This window comes from Sphaeramia orbicularis, chromosome 14, assembly GCF_902148855.1.
Source record: "Sphaeramia orbicularis chromosome 14, fSphaOr1.1, whole genome shotgun sequence".
In the NCBI taxonomy this organism is placed as follows: Eukaryota; Metazoa; Chordata; class Actinopteri; order Kurtiformes; family Apogonidae; genus Sphaeramia; species Sphaeramia orbicularis.
Genome location: NC_043970.1, coordinates 4,481,059 through 4,505,681, shown reverse-complemented (window position 1 = coordinate 4,505,681; position 24,623 = coordinate 4,481,059). Strand labels below are relative to the sequence as shown.

The 24,623-nt window shown below is 37.6% G+C and overlaps 2 protein-coding genes and 1 long non-coding RNA gene across 4 annotated transcripts in view; 2 read left to right on the top strand and 1 right to left on the bottom strand.

Moving 5' to 3' along the window:
* The first annotated feature begins 10 nt into the window (after positions 1–10).
* ins (preproinsulin) lies at positions 11–4,627 on the top strand. 2 transcript variants are annotated; one of them, XM_030154592.1, is made up of 3 exons: positions 11–1,150; positions 2,266–2,459; positions 4,360–4,627. In XM_030154592.1, the coding sequence occupies exons 2-3, from the start codon at positions 2,267–2,269 to the stop codon at positions 4,524–4,526; spliced, it is 360 nt and encodes a 119-aa protein (XP_030010452.1). In that variant the 5' UTR covers positions 11–1,150; position 2,266; the 3' UTR covers positions 4,527–4,627. The 2 variants fall into 2 exon arrangements, with proteins under 2 accessions (XP_030010452.1, XP_030010451.1); XM_030154591.1 differs by having other exon boundaries at positions 11–2,459.
* Positions 4,628–8,701: 4,074 nt separating this feature from the next.
* nipal4 (NIPA like domain containing 4) overlaps positions 8,702–24,623 on the top strand; it is a 27,612-nt gene continuing 11,690 nt past the window's right edge. Inside the window, exons 1-3 of the mRNA XM_030153215.1 lie at positions 8,702–8,939; positions 20,177–20,287; positions 22,684–22,821. Coding sequence (XP_030009075.1) covers positions 8,894–8,939; positions 20,177–20,287; positions 22,684–22,821 — 295 coding nt within the window. The 5' untranslated portion in view covers positions 8,702–8,893. The remainder of the gene's footprint in view (positions 8,940–20,176; positions 20,288–22,683; positions 22,822–24,623) is intronic.
* Positions 18,444–24,623, bottom strand: part of LOC115432390 (uncharacterized) — a 7,764-nt gene continuing 1,584 nt past the window's right edge. The window contains exons 2-3 of the long non-coding RNA XR_003937200.1: positions 23,582–23,586; positions 18,444–18,566 (exon numbers count right to left, since the gene is read on the bottom strand). This is a non-coding gene — a long non-coding RNA (uncharacterized LOC115432390). The remainder of the gene's footprint in view (positions 18,567–23,581; positions 23,587–24,623) is intronic.

The window sequence follows — 24,623 nt, the reverse complement described above, 5'->3', positions numbered from 1 at the left end:
AATAAGATGGGATAACTTGAAATGGTTAATTTCTGAAACAGCCATCAGTTTACTTGAGAGTGTAAAGATTGGACTGTGCCTAAAATTAGAATCAGCAGGTTGTCAAAGCGTGATTCAGGGACCATGAGACATCGTTTTCACACATTGGTCAGACCTGAACCCCACTGAAAATCTTTGGGATGTGATGAAGAAGACTTTATACAGTGGCCCAACTCTCCATCATCAATGTGAGATCTTGGTTAAAAATTGATGCAACTTTTGATGGAAAGAACTAGGTACTGTGACATTTCCTGGGACAGTGCATAAGCAATATGATGACACACCAAATGTGTGTTGTGATAAAGGCTAAAGGCGGTCCAATGAAATATTGTTTTGTGATTTTATTTGCAGCTAAGTAGTGAATATTACAACCAGTGTTTCCATGAATGTTTGTGTTCAAATCAGAGAAATAATTTTTTCCATCTGTATACTATTTTGCAACAGTTATTCAGCAGGAAGCTAACTTATTGATAAATGACGGTTCCAGTCTGCCTCATAGTAATGTGCAATCAGTGACTAATGTAAGCCAAGTTCACGTTCATGGGAACATGATGTTAACGTCTAATTTACCATAAGATAAGCTGACTCATCCAATGTTAACTTTATATTTAACATTTTGTTATCCAACACTTTTTGTATTTGATTCTCAGATTAAATATGCAACATTCTTCTTCGTTTGCTGTAACAGTTTTAATTCAGGTAGAGAATTAGTGGCGGCTACGTGTGACAATCAAAGCATAAATAATCTGTCGTATGTTGTGCCTACGTGGTCAGCAGAATGAGCAGGATGGTGATTGGTGATCAATGTTTGACAATTAGAGGTGATCAGATCATGCCGGCTCATTAGCACGGTTTGTTTTACTAAGTGCTGTAAAGTATTTCCGAGTGAGATCTAGTAAATCAGAAGCAAACAGTGTTGCTTAACATCCACACCTCACCTGTTAGAGCACTCATGCAAATGCACATGCAGAAATGGGCATGTCCAGGCGGTGGCGATGGAGTATAAAGGCACTTGAGGCCCTTCAGTCTGTCTCAAACCAACAACCTTTCAGCTTCACAGCTGCTGCTCCTCCTCTTCATCGCAGAGTCTCCTCCTCCTCCGAATCGACAGGTACAACTCTTGTCTGACTTTACTATTTCTGCTCCACATCTTCATTGCCTCTATAACTGCCTCTGACTCCACAACTGTAATCGTCTCACCTTCCTCTATTACTGTTTCCAAATGTACCTCCATCTCCTCCTCCTTTACACCCAAACACTCTCTACATTCCTACTAGTCTTATTGTTCATTTTTCCACCTCCTTTAATAACTCCATCTCTTCTTTATTTACCTCTACTTTTGATTAATGCACAGTATTAGCACAGTGTATTCAAAATGTCAAAGGTCAGAGTAGCGATTGTGCAGTAAAATGATCTCAGTCAGTTGGTCAGTTTTATATGTGATATTGTATGTGAAGTTTGATCTACAACAATGTGTCGTGTTCTTTTAGATCAGCAGTTCTCAGCTGGTCTGGCTTCAGGACCCACTATCACCCCTTAATGACAAGACAAGACCCAAACTGATAAAAGTTAAACTTCTCAAATTTATTTACTGAAAAGGCTGAATGTTTTGAACCTTCGATAATACAGAATATCACAGTATACCAAGAAAGAAGACAAGTTCAATGATTAAACAAAATGACCAGCAGTAGGTGATACTGAATATGGAAATATTCCCTTTAACGCTAAATTAGTTACATTTTAACCAAAAGTTGCATTCAGTCATTTATTCAAGCATTAAACACACTGAGGTTTCTGTCCTCAGTGTAGGTAAAACCACATCTGATGTAGGCGTTATCATTCCTCAATTTCATCACGATTTGAACAGAAACCTATGGGCCTTCTTTTACAATGTGAAATATTTTGTGTTAATTAATATTACAGCGCATTACTGCTACCTACTGTTGGGGAGTATGAACAGTGAAGGGCTCTGCTCCATAAGAAAATAAAGCAGAGGATTTGTTTCTTAACATTATCTTATGCCCAGACAAAGGCCCACAACCCACTGAAAACGAGTTTGAGACCTACTTATGGGATGCGACCCACCAGTTGAGATTCGCTGTTTCAGATCATATGTTTGTCAGGTGCTGGTAAAGTACTTGTAATGTACATCACTTGAGTGAACAAGGGCCTTTTTGTTTTTGTTATTATTAATCATATACAAATGCATGTCTGTCTGTCTTGCAGTATGGCAGCACTGTGGCTCCAATCGGTCTCTCTGCTTGTTTTACTGATTGTATCGTGGCCGGGGTCACAGGCCATGGCCCCCCCACAACACCTGTGTGGCTCCCACCTGGTCGACGCCCTCTATTTGGTCTGTGGGGAGACAGGCTTCTTCTATAACCCCAGCAGAGGAGCAAGAGACACTGACCCGCTCCTGGGTAAGGCCAGCGAAACGGTGAAATAAAGATAAAGATTATACATGTCTGTGAAGAACTGGTCACAGTGCTCTTCTAATACTGATAAATAAACTCAAAACATCAAGTCTTCATGGTAGAGAGTTTGCAGAGAGAGACTTTGCAGAGGCTAATATGGTTTAATTGAATTTACCTCGGGATCAATAAAGTGTCTGTCTGTCTGTCTGTCTGTCTGTCTGTCTGTCTGTCTATCTATCTATCTATCTATCTATCTATCTATCTATCTATCTATCTATCTATCTATCTATCTATCTATCTATCTATCTATCTATCTATCTATCTATCTATCTAATGTGATCATGCCATGATAAATATAATATCAAAGATTCAATATGTAAAATTCCCACATGCTTGTTTACTTGCATGAATGTTGCACTGGAGACTGTGTTTGTTGTCTGTACTTATAAGCAGTCATTTGTTGCAATTAGCTAACTCTGTTTCAGTTTACATGTCTCAGTTGTCTACATCTATGGTAATGTGGTAATGCTTGTTCACTGATTTCTATGTCAAGGTTTTTCTGCAAAAATCCGTAAGCTCATTTTCAGGTTCCTCAGTGTCTCTCTTCTGCTCTTCTACGCTCACTACAGTGCGCAACACATGCTAATTTTATCTTTGTACAAAAAATGTAAATCGTTAAGTAATGAACCTTTGGATTTATGTTAAGTTCATGATAGGACGCAGATTGGTTGATGTTAGCTAACTCTATTTCTAAGCTAAAGGGTGTCTCAGTCATCTACATCCATGGTTACAGCCAAGGTTATTATCGTTAACGAAAACTAATGAAATGATGAAAACTAGAATTGAAAAAACATTTTCGTTAATTGAAATAAATTAAAACTACAATTAAAAGAAAAAAACAATAACTAACTGAAACTGTATTGTGTGCTTACAAAACTAACTCAAACATATAAAAATTATGGGTAATATTCTCTTCGTTTTCGTCTTTGGCAATGTCGGATTGATACGAAATCGATTTATTTTGCTCTAGCAATTTTAGCTAGCAGCACCATACGACACTTCACAGTCCGTCACTTGTCATTTAGAGTCATCTTCTCGTCCCCACTCTACCTGGAAACATGGAGACTAAAGTTGATAGAAAGCAGCAGTGTCCTGTCTGGGATTTATGTGAATATGGTGGCGAAGAAGATAAAAGATATGAAAAAACTAAAGTTAATACTGAAACTAAACTAAAACTAAGCATTTAGAAAAAAATGACAACCAATAAAAACTAGCAAACTTGCTCTAAAAATAAATTGAAACTAACTGAATAAGAGAAAAAAAGTCAAAACTAAATAAAACTAAACTATAATGAAAAATCCAACACTATTATAACCTTGGTTACAGCCTGTACACTGACTTCTGTGTAGAGGATTCAGGTTAGCTCTTCTTCAGATATCCTCCATTCTGCTCGTTCCTAGTTTCTTTAATTTTAGCACCTTCCCTCTGATCATTAGCAGCAAAAATGTACAACATAACCTGAAAACAGAGTCAGCTAACAATGGAAAATGACCAGTTCCCAGTACAACACAGACCTAAGACCAAAGTGGTATTCGAATGAATTCCGCATATTGAACCTTTAATAAAGGCATATTATTTTTATTGGAGATTCTGCCTATAGTTCATGTATATTATAAGTATCCAATCCAAAGAGTATTTAAAATCATCTTACTATGAGTCCACGAAGCATTTACATCCTAATTTTTATGTTTATTCTATTGCACACCACCACTGTTAGGACACTTTAAACCTTTCGTACTCCATGTTCAGTGTTCACTCTAACACTAAGCCCATTTTTAGAATAGAATGGGAGATATTTATCCTGCTACATGAGATTTTATTTTCTTAATGCTATCTTTGTCCACAGGTTTCTTCCCTCAAAAGGCGAGTGGAGCTGCAGCCCCCGGTGGTGACGGCGAAGTGCCTGAGTTGGCCTTCAAGGACCAGATGGACATGATTGTAAAGCGAGGGATCGTGGAACAGTGCTGCCACAAGCCCTGCAACATCTTCGACCTGCAGAATTACTGCAACTGAACAGCTCCCAGCATGGCTTTGTTAAGCAGCAAAGCCTGGCTTCTTGGCTTACTTAGCCTGTAACCCCTGAACCCACCACCCCTACCCAGAAGAACAGGAGCGCTGTCAAACTCCTATTGAATGACATGCTGTGAAATGAATGAAACTATTTTTCCTAGAAAATAATAATAAAAAAATTCTGATATGAGAATTTACTGAGAGTGTGTTCATGGTGTGGTAATCCTTTTTTTTTTTTTTTTCTTGATTTCAGTCTGATAAATACATTAACATCACAATGACACCTACTGGGCCTAGTTACATTACTTTTACACTACATTTAAAGGACCTGATTATAATTTCACAACAAAATTATAAAACATCTGAACAAATTCCCAGAATGCATCAGATGTGCTCCAGTGATTTTTTTTAAGTGTTATGTGTTTTGCTATATATTTTATTGTTACATTTATGTGTTATTTCTAATAGTAATTTATCTTAATGTCATTTAAAGCATTGTGAGAAACAATTTGTGCTGCCATGCTGTGAAGTGAAAACAGTGCAATGAACTTTCTGTAAAGCTCTTTAATTAAAGTAGATCAGCCAAGGTGTTTTACAGATATCAGCCACCAGAGGGCAGCAATGCATTATAACTTCCCTTATGATGACAAAGACAATGGTTTTCCAATCACAGCTTGACCAGTAAAAGTTATAGCAGCAGTGGTAGTAGTAGTAGTATTTGATGAATTGAAAATGTATTCTAATTACATCTGGACTTTTTGTAAAAGGCTTTGGAGTGAATTTAGCTTTGTACTTTTCAAAATCCTCTTCACTGTTACGTACGAACCCCCCCCCCCAGTTTTTTAGTGATCCGATCCGTCCCCCCAAATTGATCAGTTTACAATACACCAATTCAAGAAGGTGGAAGCCTGGAGCAGATCCATGCTGAGTTGGGAAAGCAAAGTGTTCAATTATCCACATAAACAATGCACAGCTGATCCATGAACATCCCAGTGTTTGCGCTGTCTTCTAGCTACGACTAATGGTGCGTTCAGTTGTACTCGTAAACCAGAGTTTTGAAGTCAGGAAAGCATTGAAATCTAGCATCTACAAGCATAAACGTTGGGGTTTTCATTTTATTTCAATAACTGTCTTTTTTTTTTTTCGAATTCCATGTTCCCTGATGTCCTAGTTTTTAAACTGGGAAGGGTTAAGTTCAGATGGCATAGAGGGGGCACCAAATTACACACACAAAAAAAACCAAAACAAATAAAATAAATAATAAATAGATAAATAAAAATATCTGTATAATAAACTTGAAACGCAGCCTTTACACTTTCTTGACATGTTTTCTCTTAAATAAATCATAATCAAGCCTCAATATGACAAATTTTTATTCCACTTATCCCACTTTGTGGATTCTGTCATTCACATTTATTTCTTATTCACTATTAAAGGCATGACACCAACTCACATGATCTGAAACATTCTAAGTATCTAAACAGTTTAAATTATTTCTCACTGTATATTTATTTCTCTTAGACTTACAGGGTAGGGAAGCAAAATTTACAATGATCATTTAGTTGTTTTTTCTCAGCAGGCACTACGTCAATTGTTTTGAAACCAAACGTATATTGATGTCATAATCATACCTAACACTATTATCCATACCTTTTCAGAAACTTTTGCCCATATGAGTGATCAGAAAAGCAAACGTCAAAGCGTGTGTGATTTGCTGAATGCACTCGTCACACCAAAGGAGATTTCAAAAATAGTTGGAGTGTCCATAAAGACTGTTTATAATGGAAAGAAGAGAATGACTATGAGCAAAACTATTACGAGAAAGTCTGGAAGATACTATTAAAGAAGAATGGGAGAAGTTGTCACCCCAATATTTGAGGAACACTTGCGCAAGTTTCAGGAAGTGTGTGAAGGCAGTTATTGAGAAAGAATGAGGACACATAGAATAAAAACATTTTCTATTATGTAAATTTTCTTGTGGCAAATAAATTCTCATGACTTTCAATAAACTAATTGGTCATACACTGTCTTTCAATCCCTGCCTCAAAATATTGTAAATTTTGCTTCCCCACCCTGTATTTCTCTTATACTTATGGTTCATTTACATTCATTCTTTACATCTGTATGTACTGTTTTACATAAAACTGGGATTCCTTTATACATCTATTGCACAAACCATTTCCAGTATTAAATCAGTCTCAAACATTTTACATTTTGCAAATCAACGTATCAGTGACAGTCAATATTTTGAAGATTTCATAAGTCAGGCTGAGGGTTTTTGATATGCATCAGTTTAAGTCAGAGTATATTTCTGTTACCATACACATTACATTTATAATTGTTTACATGAAGGCGCGATTGTGAATCAATTTTATTTTATTACAAATTTTTGCACATATTGTAGGTTCTTTGCTTTTTTTGTCAGAATTCAGTTCAAGCTTCTGTGCTGAGAATGAGATTCTTCATCCTATTGAAATCAGCAAAGGCCTGAAGTTCTGTGATTGACACACCAGACAAATAATAGTTTGATCATGTATGGCTAGTGTTGATCAGGCAGTGCATCAGAAAATTCAAGATTCTAATGAAATATCTATCTATCTATCTATCTATCTATCTATCTATCTATCTATCTATCTATCTATCTATCTATCTATCTCTGTGTGTATATATATATATATATATATATATATATATATATATATATATATATATATATATATATATATATATATATATATATATTTATATATATACTCACGCACACAAATACTTACAGCTTGATCCCCCCAGTTCTAAAATCCTATCTGCACCCCTGTGTAGAGACAACAGGAAATGGAAAGGCACATTAATACCCATAGTGATAACATGAAAAAACAGGTATTAAAATAATAAATACATTTCAGCAGCTTTACAAGTTGTTTCCACAGTTGAATTTCTTAAAAGATTCATAGAGGAGAAAAATAGTTCCAGTTCGTTTTAAAGGCAGTTTAAGTTAGGCAGTTTCAGATTTCCTTTCATGGGAGATGCATATACATCATGACGCATGTCATATGTATGTGTGGATGTGTGACCGGTGGTTTCTGCATTGTGTCTCTTAGTGGTGAGATGCAGAATGGACTTGCAGGACACAACGTTGCGATTGGAGGAGGAAACAGCACTCGCACTCCGTTTTTCCGGCTGACAATATGCAAATTAAAACATAATCAGTCCTGACTACGGTCCAGCCCCAAACAGTAATGAAAAAGACACTGGTTAGCATGCTTTCACACACACCTCATCCACCCATCAAACTCATGCACAGTCAAGTCATGTCCACACCCAATCCACTCGACCACCACGCAGACAACAATATAGATACAATTAGATGCCAGAAAGGAACTGAAAACCACTTAATAATACATGTTGACAATGGATAACAACAGATGACCTACTTCTCCCCATTACAAGACATTCTAAAGGGAAGAGGAAGGGGAGGAACCCGACTCTCTATTGGGGTACACCTGGAAATACACGAAGAAGACCGGACATAATAATATATAATAATAATTACAAAAATAACAATATTATTCGAATCAATAAACTTATAGTTTGCAAACATCCTGCACCACAAGGGGCCGCTAACTCCCAATTTATCAGGATTTAAAACTACTATAACTATGTTACATTTGCATTTGTGTGTGTGTGTGTGTGTGTATATATATATATATATATATATATATATATATATATATATATATATATATATATATATATATATATATATGTACCTCCGTTTTTCTTTTTTTCTTCTCTCGGTGATATTTTGTACCTATGTTTAAGTGTAAGTTTGCGTCTCACAAACTGTTACATTTGTCCAGGCTTGCTTTGTGATTTTATTTATTTATTTTTCCATGTGTGTTTTGTATATGTTCTGTTCTGTATAAAAACAACAATTCTTATTGTTTAGACTTTTTTGCACTACTGCTGCAAACAATTCAATAATAAAAGACTGTGGAAAGAAAAAAATCTCCCTTTCACCCACTGTTCGGTGCAGATGCGTGGCCCTCTCTCTCCCTTCCCGCTGGGTGGGGCAGGTGATCCACACACCTGCCGCCTGCACGTCCCGGGGGGGTGGGCGGGGTCAGCTGTAGTTTGTTTACCCCGTCGGTCCGTCTCGGTTCACTCCCTCAGTCGGTATCGTCGGTACTAGTCTGGCACTGCCCTCACTTCCATGTCCGCATTTGACGAAGTCAGACTGAGGCCTTAGTTCAGGTGCATTTATGAGCTGAAGGACACACTTACAGCTTCTGTGTTTACTTTGTTATTTTCGGGTTGTGTGTTTGTGCGCGCGCCTGTGTGTTCCCTGGTGCCGGTGCTCGTGCTGCTGTACAATGCGGGATGTTCACCTGACCGGACCCAATGACACATGCACCAACGGTAAGGACAGCCTGTCTGGAAACGGACTAACACTGAAAACTGCAGGGGAAAACTGTGTGGGGACTGAACTTCCATTGTCTGCCTGCTGTGATCTTTCATCTCATGTTTCAAGGAAACTCAAATGTGGACAAGCTGCTCCTCAGAAAAATACTCCACAACACTGACAAGACAATGAAGGTCAGGCTGCTTTTAGGTTTAGGACAGGTGTGTCAAAGTCATTTTAGTTTCAATGACCACATCCTCCTAATATGATCTGAAGTGGGCCAGACCAGTAAATTAATAACATAATGTATAATTAATGTCAACATCTCTGTGTTTTACAGTGATAAAAGTACAATTACATTATGAAAACGTTTAAAAACTGTACTTTAAAAAATGTGAAAAACATGAACCAGGAAAAAAACCTGAAATTTATTAAGAAAAATAAGTGCAATTTTAACAATGTTCTGCCTCAGTTTATCATTTACAAAGTACAGATCACATTGGATCTACAAATACACAAAACTGTTAACAAATACAAAAAAGTAACAGGCAGAATATTGATAAAATAACGATTAATTTTCTTAAGACATTTCAGGTTATTATTTTTCAGGTTATTCACATTTTTTAAAGGATAGTTGGATAGAAATGTAAACATTCCCGTGTAATTTTACACTAAAACAAAGAAAATAATTTGGAGTTGTCATTATTTATAGGTTATTATGACAGTATGTTACTAATCTGATCCACTTGAGATAAAATTGGGCTGAATGTGGAACTGGAACCACAGTGATTAATATCTTTAGTGTAATTTTTGCTTTTCACAAATTCATCCCGTGTGTCGCATTGGACCCCTTGGTGGGCCGGTTTTGGCCTGTGGGCCGTATGTCTGACACCCGTGTTTAAAGTGATGTTTGGCTTCATTCACTAACATCTTACTTTTATTCAGTGTTGTATGAGTGAAGCCCAAAGGAGGTAATCCCAGCTTCATAAAGTAACAGTCCTGTCTTGTATTGGTTCTGCCTGTTCACTTAACACAGGTGATTCCACTAATCATCCTTCTACCTGGATGAGGAGTTGTGCTCATCAAAATGTGCTGGTTCAGTGAATGGTTGGAACAAATATGTGGGTAGGACTTGTACTCTCTGGAGCATTTACCCACCTCTTTTGAATCTCTCTCCAGAGTCCTACCCACATATTTGTTCCAACCATTCAGCACAAGTCCTCATCCAGGTAGATGGATAATTAGTGGAATCACCTGTGTTAAGTGAACAGGTAGAACCAACACATGGCAGGACTGTTACTCTATGAAGCTGGGATAACCCACCTATGAAGCCCTACAAAAGAACATCTGTCATCTTCTAACTATCTCAATGGCTTTCCACTGCGGTGTCAAACATAAGACCCATGGGCCAAAACCGGCCCATCACAAGGTCTACTCTGGGCCGCCATAGGAATTTGTGAAATTAAAATTAATGTTAAATCATTTGAGTTCAGGGGCCACATGCAGCCCAATTTGATCTCAGATCGATTAGACAAGTTAAATATTTTCATAATAACCTATAAATGATGACAACCCTATTTTTTTTCTTTCAGTGTAAAAAAGTAAAATTACATGAAAATGTTTATATTCTCCAACTATTCTTTCTAGAGCTGCAACCGATTAATCGATTAGGTGCTTGAAGCAAATGCAAAAAGTCACGATTCGATTAATTGACTTGAATTGATTGAAGGGAAATATTCTATTGCAGTTTTCCTGAACTGAAGTTTCTTTGTGCGTCACAATAAGCGTCCATGTGAAACACAACAGTGGAACCAGTGTTTAACAGCAAAGAAATGAAGGAAACAAAGCTTCAATTCAGGAGAATTGTGGTTGAATGATGATTTTTTTTTTTATCACTTTGAGTTGATTTATTGGTTGCAGCTCTAATTCTTTCACAAAAAATGTGAATAACATGTATAACCACGTACAACTTGAAATTTATTAGGAAAAATAAGTGCAATTTTAACATTATGTTTTGTGCATTTGTAGAAACACTGTGATCTGTAATATAGAAATATAAATGGTAAGTTGAGGTATATTGTTAAAATTGCACTTACTTTTCTGAAGAAATTTCTGGTTGCTCATGGTTGTTCAGCTTATTCACATTTTTTTGTGAAAGGATAGTTTGTAAACATAAACATTTTCATAATTTAGTTTTACTTTTTTGCATTAAAATGAAAAGAAAAGTTTGGAGTTGTCATTCCTTATACATTATTATGTTATTATTTTACTGGTTTGGCTCACTTGACTTCATATTGGGCTGTATGTGGCCCCTGAACTAAAATGTTTGACACCTCAGCTGTGGAAAGATCCGAAACCAAAATAATAATAATAATAATAATAATAAGAAGAAGAAGAAGAAGAAGAAGAAGAAGAAATGACGAAATTAAATTAAGCGTATGGTTAAATGTGCACCTCAGTGGTATGTGGTTAGCTTTTTGACTGAATACACAGCAGATCAAAAAAGTCCCACGCTAATATTTTATTGGCCCTCTTTTAGCTTGGATTACCTCATATTTTGGCTTGCATAACATTGAACCTCGACCTGACCACCTGAAACAACCATAGATCATAATAATGCGCCTGCAGGCCTGTTCTGTAGGCTCTAAGCATGATGGGTAATCACTTTATCCACTTTTCTTCTCCATCCAACCTTCATCAGACTTCAGAACCTTTTTCCATTGATGCACAGTTCAAACCTTAAGCTCTCTATCAGACTGATTGCTGTATCTCCCTATTGGCTAAGGTAATTCCAGGTGTGTATTATGGGAAATGCAGAAAGAAAATGAATGATTTCTTTACTGAAGGATATTTGCACCCTCAGATGGCTCAAGTCTTTACTTAAGAAATAACATCTTTATGTATTTTTGTTTTTCTGCAGCTGGATGTCTATTAAAACAATCCCCCTGAATGAAATATCAACTTTAAGATTAGCCTAAATCTTGTCTGATATACACAATTTTTTGATGCATTGGTGATATGATGATGATTGGTTACATCTTAAAGATCTCATAACCTCATTAAATAAAATGATTAAGGAGGCAAGATCCAGCTACTTCCACAAACTTATAGCCACAAACAAGAAAAACCCCAAAGTAATCTTTGACACAATCCAGTCCATTGTGTCCCCTGCTGTCCCTGCTGCCCCTGTGCTCTGTAAAGCTGACAGTAATGACTTCCTAAACTTCTTCACAGACAAGATCAGGGATATTAAACACAATATCCCACCACCCTCTGGCCGTCTGACCCTAGCTGATCCCCCTCTGCAAACCTGGTCCTCTTTCGACCCTGTGACACTGGAGGACATCTCAGCACTTTTATCCAAAACGAAACCCTCCTCCAACTCTGCAGACATCCTCCCCCATAAGCTCCTTGTCGGTGTTGTTGACACTATTGGACCATGGGTCACAAAGTTTTTTTAACCTGTCGCTCTCAACTGGTTTGTTTCCCAGCTCCTTCAAACAGGCCATCATAGAACCTAAACTAAAGAAAACCACACTGGACCCCACAGACTTCAAAAGCTACAGGCCCATTTCAAAGCTCCCCCTATTGGCCAAAATCCTTGAGAAAGCAGTGTCTAAACAACTTACAGCTTTTCTGGAGACACACCAGATCTATGACACTTTTCAGTCTGGGTTTAGACAACGCCACTTAACAGAAACCGCACTATTAAAAGTGTCTAGTGACATCCTGATGGCGGCTGACTCCGGGAAATCCACGGTCTTGGTCCTGCTAGATCTCTGCTCGGCCTTTGACACAGTGGACCATACCATAATGATTGAGAGACTGAGGGACCTGGTAGGGATGTCAGGTCCTGTGCTAGACTGGTTCTCCTCTTACCTGACCGGCAGAAGCTTCACTGTGTCAATAAACAACTTCCAATCTGACTCAGCGGATCTACTGTGTGGTGTGCCCCAAGGCTCTGTCCTGGGACCAGTGCTATTCTTACTCTATGTCCTCCCACTTGGCCACATTATCCAACACTATAGTGATGTCTCCTATCATCTATTCGCGGATGACATCCAGATATACTGCTCCTTTAACTCCTCTGAGCCCCACAAACTGAGTTCCTTAATCAACTGCTTGTCAGAGCTGAAGCAGTGGCTAAATGATAACAGCCTCCAGCTGAACTCCAGCAAAACTGAGACCCTCATCATTGCCCCGGATAGTGCAATCCCAGGGATCAAACATCACCTTGGAGACCTGAGTTCCTCGGTAAAGACAAAACTGAGGAATCTGGGTGTCATCTTTGACCAGGACATGTCTTTAGAATTCTACTCCAAACACCTAGTCAAAAACTGTTTCTTCCACCTACGCAACATCTCCAAACTCAGATCTGTGGTGTCCACAAATGAGCTCGAGATGATCGTTCACGCTTTTGTATCTTCTCGCTTAGACTACTGCAATAGCCTGTTTACATGCTTAAAGAAGGAGCTGGCCCGTCTACAGTTTGTCCAGAACTCTGCTGCCAGGCTCCTGACCCGCACAAACAGGAGAACCCACATCACTCCCATCCTTAAATCTCTCCACTGGCTCCCTGTTCTATATCGTCTTCATTTCAAAATTCTTGTGCTAACTTTCCGGGCCCTACATGGCCAGGCCCCTGCATACATTGCTTCCCTGATCCAGCCCTACAGCTCGACTCGTAGCTTGAGGTCTTCAGGACAGCACCTGCTGATGGTTCCACGGACCTGTTTTAGCACACGCGGTGACAGGTCTGTTAAAGCTGTGGCACCACGTCTATGGAATGACCTGCCTCTACACCTACGGTCCATGGACTCTGTAGAGAGCTTTAAGAAACACCTCAAAACCCTCCTGTTCAAAAAGGCTTTTTAGTCTCCCACCTGACCCAGGACCACCACAGACTGATTACACTCTATGTATTCATCATAACGTACTCCATGTGTCATCCCCCCCCCCCCCCCAGTCTCTCTATATCTCTATCGCTCTCTCTTTTCTCCTCCTTTACTCTCTCTCTCTCTCTTTAACCCCAACTGGTCAAGGCAGACAGCCATCCTTCAGGAATCTGGGTCTGCTCGAGGTTTCTGCTCGTTAAAGGGAAGTTTTTCCTCGCCACTGTCACCAATCACAAGTGTTTGCTCCTGAAGGATTCTGTTGGGTCTCTGTAAACTTAATTTGATTCTGATTTGAATTGATAAAGCACTTTGTGACTCTGTCTGTGAAAAGTGCTCTATAAATAAAATTTACTTTACTTTACTTTATAGGATTCCAGCACGTGGCGATTAGTGGGGGGGTGCAAGATATACTGTATATCATGTGTGCAAAAAGATCAGAGCCAGTACAGTTTCAAGGGCTCCAATTACAGCTACTAGCCAATCAGTAGTTGAGAGGGGGTGGGTCTTGTGGAGACGAACAAACTGGTTTGGAGCCAGCAACTTCAGAGTAGCCAGCTGTATGTGGTGATGCACGTAGATGGAAGACAAGCAGATGAAGACTGGTGAAGATGTCCTGCAGGTTCACAGGGGACTGAAAAATAAATGGCATTAGGTGTGGACAGAGGAGGTGGGAACGGATGGAAAGCCTTACAGCAGCAGGTGCAAAAAATTTAGACAACCGGGTGTTTTTGTACATTTTGCTTGTGCACATTGAAGTATGCGATGAGCGGTTAAAAAAAGCACTTTCACGGCATGAAGCTGACCCTAGTCATAGAGCTGCTTTGCATGCATGTTACCTGTTTACCAGAAGCGACATCCACCACATCATATATCCCATCTTCAATGGCCGATCATGTTGTCATACAAAAAATTTGCGTCAGTTCATTCTTAGCAGAACACGATTTGGCATTCACTCTGTCCCAGCCCATTGTGAGCCGCTGCAAAAAATTATCAGAAGACAAATATGTGCTTTCTCATCTGTCACTCTCCCAACAGGCATCCAGTTGTTTTTTAGACATGGCATCGCACCCCAGTTTAAGAAACAGGTGGCAGACAAGCTGCACATGTTAAAAATGTGTTAATTTTGTTCAAAGTTATTCAGTATACAGAGGTAGTTGTCCAATATGAATTAAACAACAGGGAAAAAATAAGATTATATGTATCAATGTTGTTTTGGCCCTGACCTCTTATTTATGGGGAAGTGAAAGGCCAAACCAAGTGTCATCACATCACAAAGGTCAGCTCATACTTCCTAATGCAGATCCAGTGGTGGATTAATGAGCAGAGTTGCATTGTATTTGTGCAATTCTCAGACAAGTAGTTTCCATCTGAAATGGCATGAAAAGGCACTTTAGGTGCTAGAATTTTCTAAATTTTCTCTGGGGAGGGTCCCCCAAACACCCCTTTACATGATGTATATATTCAGTGTGAGTTGGGTTGTTGAGGGGCCACAAGACCTTATTGCTCAGGGACCTATGATATCCTAATTTGCTCCTATGCAGACCTGTGAATTGCTGGATGTAGGCCCACCAACGACCCATTCCACATGACCCGACCTGAAGAAACATTTTCAGGCTTGAGTTTTTTGTTTTTTTTTTGGGGGGGGGGGGGGGGGGTTTGCAGTCACTCCTGCTATTGATTTAATACCATTTTACCCATGTGTGTCTAATGCTGCCTTCAAGGTACTATCGGGAAGATGACCCTTTCTACTTGTGAATTTGAAATTACGAGTGCGTTGTGTTCAAGTGCTTTTGTTGCCATAGCAAATGAAAAATTTATCACAATTTATCATGACTTGCTACTTGGGTAAAGTAGTTTTTGACATGTTACTTCATCTGATACAGCATTTTTTCTTTTGCCTATACTAAAAATGTGCAAAAATCTTTAGCTAACAGCAGTTGAACCATAATAAAAGCATTTTTTTTTATCTTTTTTTTTTTTTTTTTTATCATATCCCTTGTTGCTCTCCGTCATGTTAAAAAGTACAAAGATTCAAGTTGTTTTTGTTGTCATTCAACATGTAACATAGAGAACGATATTCTGATCCCCAACATCAATAGTGTAGCAGATATTTAAAAAGAACCGCACATTTAAATAGAAAAACAACAAAAGCAGAGTGCAGATAATATTAATAATAGTAGGCCTAAACAAAAAAAATAAATGACCATAAAGGAGGAGGAGAAAGTGACTTGAAAATGTAAACATATTATTGCAGGTTGTATTGGAATAAAACTGGCTGAATGAAAGGTTATGTTCATTTCAGCAGTTCATGTATCAAAAATTTTTCCCAATATTTCAGTGGAAAATACGACATGAGGGGGTGTTCATGTGCAGTTTTCAAGTTTGTATATTTTTACTGTTGATACCATTGAATATATTTTTGATGAATCGAGTAGTTTGACCCATAAAATGTCATAGATATTGACATTTTACTCAATTTACTTTCACAGAAGATGAAAGAAACCAGAGAATATTGACACTCATCAGGATATTCGCACTTGATTACTGAAAACAATTACAGAGTTGTCAATTAATTTAGTAACTGTCAAGTAACCGTTGCACCTTCAGTTATAAATGTCCAGTGTTTATTGGATTGAGAACACTTCAGATTTACCTTCCTGTTTGCTGGTTTCTGTCTCATGTCTCACCTACCCTGGACGTGGTTTGGGCCTGAAATCCCATTAAAGGAACAGGTCAGGTTTGACGTGGAAATTATTTCTCCAAACAGAGCTTTTACCACACCAAAGTAAAGACGTAAGAGTGGAATTCAGACTGATGTTAAACCAAGAGAAGACGAGAAAAGCTGCTTTGTTAACTGTAACTGTCCATTATGTGTTTTGCATTGAGCAGAGCAGTTTTCTTTAATCCATAAAGACCCAGTGCAACTTTTGTGTCACTTCCCAAAGGAATTTTTTTCTAGATTTAACCTTGAAGTGATTTATCACCATATATCTTAATATTATCCTTTGTATTTTGCATTTTTCCCCGTAAATGACGTATTTTCCAATATTTAATATAAATTCCAATGAAAACTCAGTGTAAATTCAAAGGTTATTATATCAAAACAAAGAACACTGAGGAAAAAGTTTTTTTGTTTTTTTTTTTGTCAGTAAAATCTTTCATTAACTGAACATAAACCCAGTGTGTCCATCCACTGTCACCGATCCAACTCCATGGGTTTTACTGGTGAATCAATGTTGCAGAAGATGACGGTGTTTCCACGTTAACTACGGAGCCTCTGAATATCCAAATGGGTCATATCTGATGACCATGAAAAGATGACAAACTGTATTTTACACCAATTATTTACATGCATTGATAGGATTAGTGGATAAACAGGTATTAAACACTTTAGATCAATAGATGCTTTATTTAATCTTCTTTCGCTGGCATCAGACTGTTGAAGGACCATTATTTCTTCTGTCATTCAGAATAACCTCACTGTCAAGTTAGTGTCATCGTGTGTGTTTGCTGAGGCCACATTGTTGACAATGTAAATATGGAACCGTTCAGCCTGGTAATGCTGGCTTTGCTCTCCTCACATTACTCTGATCAGCACAGTGGTCAAACCAGTATTACACAACCCTGCACTGGTCACACAAAACCAGTGTTTATTCATGTAGAGCAGAAAATGTTCTCCAAACACCCCAAAAAGATTTTGGTGAACAAAGGTTTCTAGACCTTTGTTGAACTGACATACACTAATGAAAGCATTTGCAGACGTTTACTCATGTATTTTATTTATTCTGTTAAGATTATCAGAGTCTGGGGTGGTGATTCAGATATTTTGAACCAAGATTATTCCACAGTATACCTATTGCCTAACTAATCCTAGATGTGACATAATTTTGCTCTATGAATGACATGAAAAGAAATTTGCACACCTTGATATTCAACAGGTGTGTTGCAGAAAGGGAAACTGTGGAAACAACAACAAAAATTCCCAGGCAGTGTCTTAAGCACTATTCACACTGGGTTAGTTTAACATGGGCATATGGGGTAATGCCACTTTACCATTGGATGTCAGTAATATTAATGTACAATTCACACGGGATAAGAAATGTCAGTAAAACTACCACAAGTGGGAGGGGTAAATGCATTCACACACTGCCGTCCCCTCCTGTCGTCATGTGCGTATGACATTGCATTCCAATTAGGCTCGAGTGTCCAAAGTAGACCCCGGCTTGGGCCACATATTTCTATCCGAACCTGACCAATGCCTGACACAGTTGTGTCCGAACTCGACAGGCACTTCAATGTTTGTGTCCGAACCCGATCAGTCAAATCCAGTTGTGTCCATGTTTATGATATAGACTGTCATTAAATTTACACGTTGGTGCATTTGTGGTATGTGAACAGTACCTTTATTAAATGACTGCATGTGCAACAAATGTTTTGTGTTGCCGCTACAGAAACAAAACTGAAGACTTGGGATGACACAAGGTTTCACACGCACTTGTCCGACCGCATACTGGAAAACTGAGTTCTTCTTCAAGAGCCTCCATGCTTGAAAATCTGTGAAAAACCACTTTTAAATAGGATGTGACGGAATATCTACATACGTATTTACTACTGGTCTATTCACATGGGATTGGTATTACCAGGGCTCATTTTCCTGGACCCTTTTACAGAAGATAAAAGTCGCAGTAATCTTTACTGACATTGTGCGGTAATGATTACTGACGTAGCACATTCAGACAGGACTAAAATCTATGATAATTAGTACTTTACCTCATGTACCTATGTAAAACTAATTCCGTCTGAACAGGGCTTTACTCGTCATAACTTTCATACGGCATTTTGGTTCTTTAGGTAGCCTGATGAAGGTTGAATTGACCTGAAAGTCATGTTAAAGTTTGAAGAAAAATGACAGTGTTTTTTCCTGTGAATGATGTACAATCAATTATGCCAATAACTGCTGAATGTATGATAATTTAACCACTTTGTAACTCTTAGTATTGGAATTTACATTCAGTCAAGATGGTGTCATTTTGATTCATTTCCAGACACAATCACGATTGTCCCTAAATGCATGTCTTCTCACATGACGTCTTTCCACCCAATCCTGCTCATTGTGATCAAGAATGAGCACAGGTGTTCTTATCTTCTGTTTATCAGAAATAAAAAGGTATTTAGAAATAAAAAAGGTATTTTATTGTGAATAAAGCAACTTATGAACAATGTATCAACATTTTCCATCTGGCAATGCAATCATTAATCAAACTGATCCTTCTTAGCTTGGCTAATCAGCCAGCTCGTTAGCTAGCTCATGAGGACAGTTTTCTAAAGTAACTTTAAAGGCTCACTATGTAAGTTTTACACAGGCTTGTTGCAGTTTGTGTTAGTTTGTTTTGTGTGGAGGAGCAGTGCTTGTCAGTGTTGGCAAACTGCATTTTTTAAGCTAGCATTTAGCTTACATTTATATACATTTATTATTATTACTTATGTACCAGAGTGTCTGATGCAGTGTTGTTTCTGTAGTATGTGTATGTACTGTTTAATGAGTTTAAACAAGAGCTCCACAATATATCATTTGAGCATCGTCATTGTGATGTACGTGTGTGCAATAGTCACATCACAGGTCCTGCAATGAAGGAGGCAAATGGACTCAACATGTTCTCATCTAATTTTAAGGGTACCTGACACACATTGCGTGCAGCGATCCACCAATCACAATCATTCCCAATCAGTTTGGAGTGAGTCCCTGGTAACAATATTGAAAATGAGCAATGAATAAGGGAAAATCACCGTAAAAGAAGACTTGGTGCCAAAAAGAAAAGCAACGTCAGTTATCTGGAATAATTTCAGCTCCAAGAAGGATCATACCGAAACACATGTTCTGTGTGGACAGTGCCTTGCACCTGTTGCCACAAGAGGAAACACAACAAATTAGTTTTTCCATTTACATCGGCACCACACAGCTATTATATTCTCCTGAGTATTTTTTCATATCGCAATATTTATCACAGGGCTAAAAAAAATTGCAATGTCAGTTTTTTTCCAATCTCATGCAGCCCTAGTTTAAACCTATTTAACTGTGTCAGCAATCACATCATTTATTCATTCATTCATTTATTTCTATGTATTTAGGTCCCTGTTAACTGATGATTATGGCTGTTATGTTTCCTAGAGAGTTGTGTTGCTCTGTTTTTGACAGATCTTAAGCTCTTGACCACACAATGTTTTTGCAGTCTAGTGGAGTAACTACAGGTTGAGTAACCATTAGTGATGGAACAGCTTGAGAAATTCATTGTTGTGGAGTTGTATTATCTCATCTAATCAGTCAGCCTTTCAGTGTGGTTTTGTGTTTGTGTGTGCAGGTTCTTTGCTGAGGGTGTGGTGTGGCTCTCAGTCTGCATTATGTTTGGTCACCGGAGATCACACACTGTTCACCACATCCTTGACACACCTGAGTAATGGCACACATGCAGGTAAGGCTGAGCATACACTTCACTGTGTGGAGATAACATGTCTGTCATACCACACTGTTGTAAAATCACTCAGTTAAAACGGTTTGTCTTTGTAAAGATATGTCTCAATACTTTTTTTTTTATTTATGGTTAAACTGTTTTGTTGTTTAGGATCCTTACTTTGTTTTTACTGTAAATGCTCCTTTTTACCTTGTTATTGGTTGCAGATACATTACAGTGGGAATCTATTTGTTGTGCAGCTTTTCTTATAATAGATAGATAGATAGATAGATAGTACTCACACTCATACTCAAGTAAAATGTGTAAGAATATGTCTAGAATGTGTAAAATATTAATTAACTGATATATACATCTTCATTAAAAAGACAGAGAAAAGTGAACACTGGTATTTGGGGAAGAAATGAGTCATCCAGCAGGTGATCCATTGTATAAAACACAGTAACCTTATATGTGAACACCTTGTTAGCAAGAGGAATGTGTGCTTACACTTCTTTAATTTGTGTCGTGAAGAGGAATAATAGTATAATAGTGACAGATATGTCATTTGTGCTCCGTCCTGCAGATTTGGTTCTGAAATGAGTGACCAAAAATATTCAATACTACTATTACCACTGTAGATGTAGTAGTGGTTCCACAGTGATACTTTTTAATACTCATTTTCTATTAAAAATACATTACACATCAATGTACATTCCAATACAGATCTTTACTTTTATTTTTCACCTCCTCTTGTATTTAAGACACTCAAAGTATATTCATAATGTTCATATTCATAACATCAAATGTACCACACTATGATTTAACTCTGTGTTTCTTAAGCTGTTGCAGCTTAAAAAGTAAATATATTTAACAGGACTTTAAGTTGTGTTAATTTCTGTCCAATTCTGATGCTCATGAATTTATGTTGAGACATTTTTAATACTCAATAGTGATTTAGTCCATACCATGAAATGATTAAAATTTGGTACCAGCTTTAATTACCACACAGCTTAAAATCTTCAACTATAAATAGCAATAGTTGAAGTAGATGCAAACCTTATTTGTTGAGCGCCTTTCATTATGTTCCTCATATCATGTTTATAAAAAAAAAAAACACATTTAAAGAAGTAAAACACAGGTAAAAAAACGCTTAAAAGGGAAATTGTTTAGATACGGTTTCAGATGAGATATAGAGGAATTAATATTTGCAGCTGAAAAAAAAAAAAAATGAGGACACGTATTGACATTTGAAGACAATATACAGTGACTTTTTGCAGCGTGACCCTAAAATTACATCTCCACATTGTCACAAATGTTTTAGATCAGGTCCTGTGTGTTTGTGTACAGAGGCAGGATAGTGAACACATTGGAAACTGTGTGAAAATCTATGTAGTTTGCATTTGCCTCTAAGCTGCTGAGGTGTTTTACAGTGTATTCATTACAATCAAATAATTATGCTCTTTGTTGTCTAACAAAAGTTAAGGAAGTTGTGAGAGTGGAAGGCGGTGATAATATCAGAACATTATGAAAAGAGGAATGTAAATGGAGTATTTGGAGATCTATGATCTTCACTTTCTGTTGTTTTGGTTTTTCCCCTCGGCCCTCACTGCAGGATATTGTCATCAGTTCGTTGTCTGTCTGTCCATATGTGCAAAAACTTTGGCAAGCACTGATAAGTCAGGCTGAGGGTTTTCAAGTGCACGCATGTTAAGTTCTTATAATGGACTCCACCAAACTAACCATTACCTCTGTAACAAACTTACTGTCTTACTTGAAAAAATCTGATTTTAAACTGACAGACATCACATGTGTAAATGATGGATTATTCAGACAGGAAAAACATAATTACTTACTTTCTTCCGCCATTGATTCCAATATCAAACAATCAGTCAATCAAATCTGATTGAAGTAGTGTCACATTGTAACACAAGTTATGAGAATTTACATTTATAGCTGTTCTAAACCAACAGAATCCTCCAGGAGCAAACACTTGGTAACAGTGGAAAGAAAACAATACCTGTTAAAAAAACAAAAAACAAAACTACAACTGCTGTCGTTAGTATAATGGCCAATAGCTAGAACAAATGTCCATAACTGTTATTAATACTACTCCAAATACAAGTACTAACAGTGGCTACATTACCACAGCCACTGTTAGGACCTATAATAGAAACCTCTACCATCTGTGTTACTATATAGTAAACACAACTATATGGATCAATGCGTGATGATGATGGTGATGAAGGCAGGAGAGAAGCAGGACCACGGCAGCAAAAGGCAATACAAATATTTATTTATTTTTTCCTGAAATCAGGTCCATTGTAGCACAACTGGAAGGGGTGGGACTTTGCCTCTGCGTGTAAATACACAGTGAGTGACTAACAGCTGACTGAACATTTGTTTGGTTATGTTTGTAGATGGACAGACAAACGGTTCATACAACCTGTGGCTGGGTCTGGCTCTGGCCCTGATGTCCGCCTTCCTGATTGGTGGGAGTGTCATTCTGAAGAAGAAAGCTCTCCTGCGATTGGCCAACAGTGGAGACACCAGGGCAGGTGGGTGGAGCTTTGATTTTCAGCTTCTTTTGTTTTCTAATATAATGTTTTTGGAGACGCAGACCAAATCTATAGGACAGGCTGTCTGTGAGCCTGTTTACATGACCATAAAGGTCTGATAAGTAGGAGTAATCAAATAATTGTAATAATTTACATCTGATGCATTTACATGCACTTCAGAAATGTGATCATGGAAATCCCTGGTGTAGACACTCCAGTCCATTATTGGTTTTCTTTTATTTATACCTCTATTTATTAATGTATTTGCTCTGTTATTAGTTCATTGTACACATAAAAGTTTAGTTTTTTCTTCTGCTTGAAACAAATAAATGAATGAAAATGAGAAATTAATCTTTTCTTCTTTTAATGTCTGTGTTTTTACTGTTTTTTATACAGTCACATAGTGATCTGTTGCTGGTGGAGACCACCTGTAATTTTGTTGCACAACCTGTATAATGACAATAAAGCCTATTCTATTCTATTCTATTCTATTCTATTCTATTCTATTCTATTCTATTCTATTCTATGTTGTTCTCTGTTGTTTCATACTTGTACCCACATGGATTCTGCCAAACTCTTTGATTGTTCTGATTTTGAGATGTGTTGCATATCAAGTGATGCAAAGGAGGGTGTTTCAGATCTAATTTGCCTTTTCAGGTTGATTCAAACAAAATGTAAAGATGTAAAAATTCCCTCTGATCATAATGCAGACCAAGCACCTGGTAGTTGATCCAACCAAAGAGGTGGTCCCAGACTGAACCATGGCTTTTGGAGAGGTCAAAGCTCTAGGCCAGTTACAGGAAGTTACAAGGCTTTCACCATAGCTGTCTTCACCAATAAAAAAAAAAAACAAGCAGCAGGTGATAAAATGAACCAAATTTACCGTCAAATACCATACCTTACCACTGTTTTTATTTTTAATTTACACATTTAAAAAAAAAAACAAAACAAGTTGAAACATTGAAAATTTGACAAAAATCTTAAACATCTTATTACAGTTGGGTTAGGAAGTAGAGTTCAGGTGAAACAGATTAAAGAAAAAAAATTGCAATGGAAACAAAGTTAGCAACTTATTATTTATGTCTACTTGCAATTCTGGTTTTTCAGAACACCCGGTGGAAATTTGTGATACATTATTGACTTTATTGATCCCACCATGGGGAAATTTCACAGTTGATGGCAGCAAATACAAAATAAAATGCAGAGAAGACAGAAAATAGGCTGAACATATACATGTGTGAAATCTGAAATAAAAAGGGAAAATACAAATCTGCTATTTATATAAATATGTCTATAAGTTTAGATATAAATAATATATGCATAATTACAGTGTAGTTGCTCATGTACATGTTGTGATTGGGGGGGGTTACTGGGCTGGAGTCACGATGAGTCAAACCTGTTGAAATGCAAATTCAGCTCGTTTGCCTAGTCCTGCTCTCCATTCACAGCATCCCTGTTTTTCCCATGACCTCAGATGTGTTTCAGGCCCGTCCACACATCCCAGACGCTGTCGTTCTGTAGCCGTCCTTACACCTCCTGATGCTGTAGAGAATACATTTCTTAAAGCTGGACTGGTGTATTTCGGACTGTGGCCTTCAGGATCAGGTCATGCAGTTGAAACATACTGCAACATGTTTGCTGGACAGATGTGTTTTCCATGACTAAGAGCAACACAGTGTTTTTATTATATTGTTTATACATGCTTTTTTCAAGGTTAAAATCTGTATAGGGTAAAACGTTATTGAGATGAAACCTTTTTTTTTTTTCTTTTTTTTTTCTTTTTTTTTTCTTTTTTTTTTTTT